Source organism: Gekko japonicus, unplaced genomic scaffold (assembly GCF_001447785.1).
Source record: "Gekko japonicus isolate JY-2015 unplaced genomic scaffold, Gekko_japonicus_V1.1 scaffold15629, whole genome shotgun sequence".
NCBI classification, from domain to species: domain Eukaryota; kingdom Metazoa; phylum Chordata; class Lepidosauria; order Squamata; family Gekkonidae; genus Gekko; species Gekko japonicus.
Genome location: NW_015180104.1, coordinates 1 through 2,267, shown reverse-complemented (window position 1 = coordinate 2,267; position 2,267 = coordinate 1). Strand labels below are relative to the sequence as shown.

General features: G+C 39.2%; 1 protein-coding gene across 1 annotated transcript; it reads right to left on the bottom strand.

Moving 5' to 3' along the window:
- Window positions 1-296: 296 nt before the first annotated feature.
- Window positions 297-2,083, bottom strand: LOC107124922 (intraflagellar transport protein 57 homolog; the record flags this gene model as incomplete). The annotated part of the gene is made up of 3 exons (XM_015428415.1): window positions 297-359; window positions 846-977; window positions 2,012-2,083. Coding segments are annotated over 3 exons (267 nt in total), but the record flags the coding sequence as incomplete, so codon positions are not given.
- Window positions 2,084-2,267: the final 184 nt, after the last annotated feature.

Genomic DNA, 2,267 nt, shown 5'->3' with positions numbered 1-2,267 from the left:
CAACAGGCTTTACTGCTAGTCAAACATAAAACACTAAGAACAATCCTAAGCAGGTCTACTCCAAGTCAAACCCAGGCCTATTCAGTGGGGATTATTCTATGGGAAGTATTGTTTGGACTGCATTGTAAGAAAGATAACTGCATTTCAAACACACTAACTTAGCAAGTGATATACAAATAAAATGTGAAATGCTTGACTTAACACGGTACTCCTGAAAATCTTAGTATAACAAATGCCATACATGCACATATCAGGAATTTCAAAACACCACAAACACTTTAAAAAAAAGACATTACCTCTGAGAGAATTCTAGTCCTCTCTGTTACTCCTCCACTTCCTTGTTGGTATTTTTCTTTGGCCTATGTGGGGGGGAAAATTGTATAATATAAAATGCACAGCCCATGCAAAATCATCTTTTTACATGAACAATCCTGAGTGTGAATGCACACTTAAGAAGTTTATATTATATGATCTAGGAGCCTGAATAGCTCTGGCAGCTATGCAGGGCAGGCCATAGTTAGTATTGGAATGGGAGACCACCATGGAAATCCAGGATTGCTACACAGAGGCAAAGCACCTCTGCTCATCTCTTGCCTTGAAAATCCCATGGTCCTGAGGTTGCCATGAGTGAGTCACAACTTGACAGCACACAGTTATTATTATGATACGATCTATAATTGGTGCCTCGAAAGCAAGTAATAAAGAGACACACATTTTTAAACAAGAGAAAACACTATATAATGAGATCACACAGTGAAAACCTTCACTAAATTATGAAATAGCACCTATAAAGTCTTTATAGAAATCAACTCTGCACAGCTTAAGACCGCATGTCAGTTTGTTACCTCACTCAAAAGGGCCTGGGCAGAACGATACTCTTGAACTAAATGCTCCAGCTGGTTGTTGATGTATTTTTCCCGGCTGCTGACTTTTTCCAGGGTTCTGCTGATTTCGTTATGAAGTTTGTCATGGTAGCCCTACAATGGTTTAACATGAGTCAGATCCGAGGGGTTATTTTAGGCGTGCCCATGAGGTTCGGGCATACACAGTGGAATTTGTTTTTTATTCATTTCCTTTGAAGACTTCCCTTCTCTGTATCACCAAGTGCGTTTGATATTTTGAAGGGTTGAGATGTTTGAAGTCTGTTTCAAAGGCAACTTGCTACGTAACAGGTACTAGTCTGTGCATGTGCACACATTACTGTTCAAGAAACACAAATTCAAAGACCCCCCTTTGGAATGTAGTACTAAACTGTGTGGATCATTGTATCCTGGTCAATATATAACTGAAACAAGCAAAATTATTTCACTTGCTCAACCACAACTAGACCTTAAGTAACAGTGCTTCTGCAGGTTTTTTTTTTACAAGTCAGTAAGAAAATAAGCCTCAACACCAGGAAAAATAACAGACAAGCCATTTCATTCTTTAAAAATTCACATGTATTTGAGAAAAATTAAGAAAGCTTGAAAGGATTATTTATAAACAAAATAGCAAGTTTTTAGTGTTAGAGCTGATTTTTTGTAACCGTGAACATTCATCAATTTCTAAGACATCCATCAGCGATCAAATAGCCTCACCCATATTTATCTATCCAATACACCTCATCTGGACAACAAAGCCCCCAAGTAATGTTTTGCTCCTCACAACTAAGTATATCTACGGGCTTTGCAGACTTTCATGATACAAAAAGGAGAGCCAGTTAGTGATTAAGAGCTGGCTCAGGAACGAACCAGATAACTGGCAAAAGCAGCTCCTTTTGGCTTCACTGAGAGGCTTGCTGGGGGAACCCCACACAGTCTTGAAGGTGCCTGATGGAAACCACAGAGGAACATGATGCTTCCTGGGGAAAAACCACGCATAACTTACATGCAGAGGGATTTGGCAAAAGCAAACAATGAGCAAAAGCAACGCCACACAAAGGAAGGGGAAGTTCTCTTGTCAGAAACCCATGAAGTGCTAACAAGTCATCAAAAAGCCACATTTGAATTATTTGAATATATTGGAAACCTACTTTGGTCTCTTTTAAAGCAGATTCAATTCCATCTTTGTGCTGGTGCATTTGATCTACATGGATTCTCCAATCCTACAATTGAAGTAAAAAGACATAACACAATTTATTTCATGCCTGACTCATCATAACTTTGCAAAGTTGGCTGCACAGCTGGAAAGGGTGGAAAGTTTGTTTATTTATTTATTCAAATTTTTACCCCGCCCTCCCGGCCGAAGCCCAAAGACAGTCATGTTGGAATGATATCATCTGAGACACC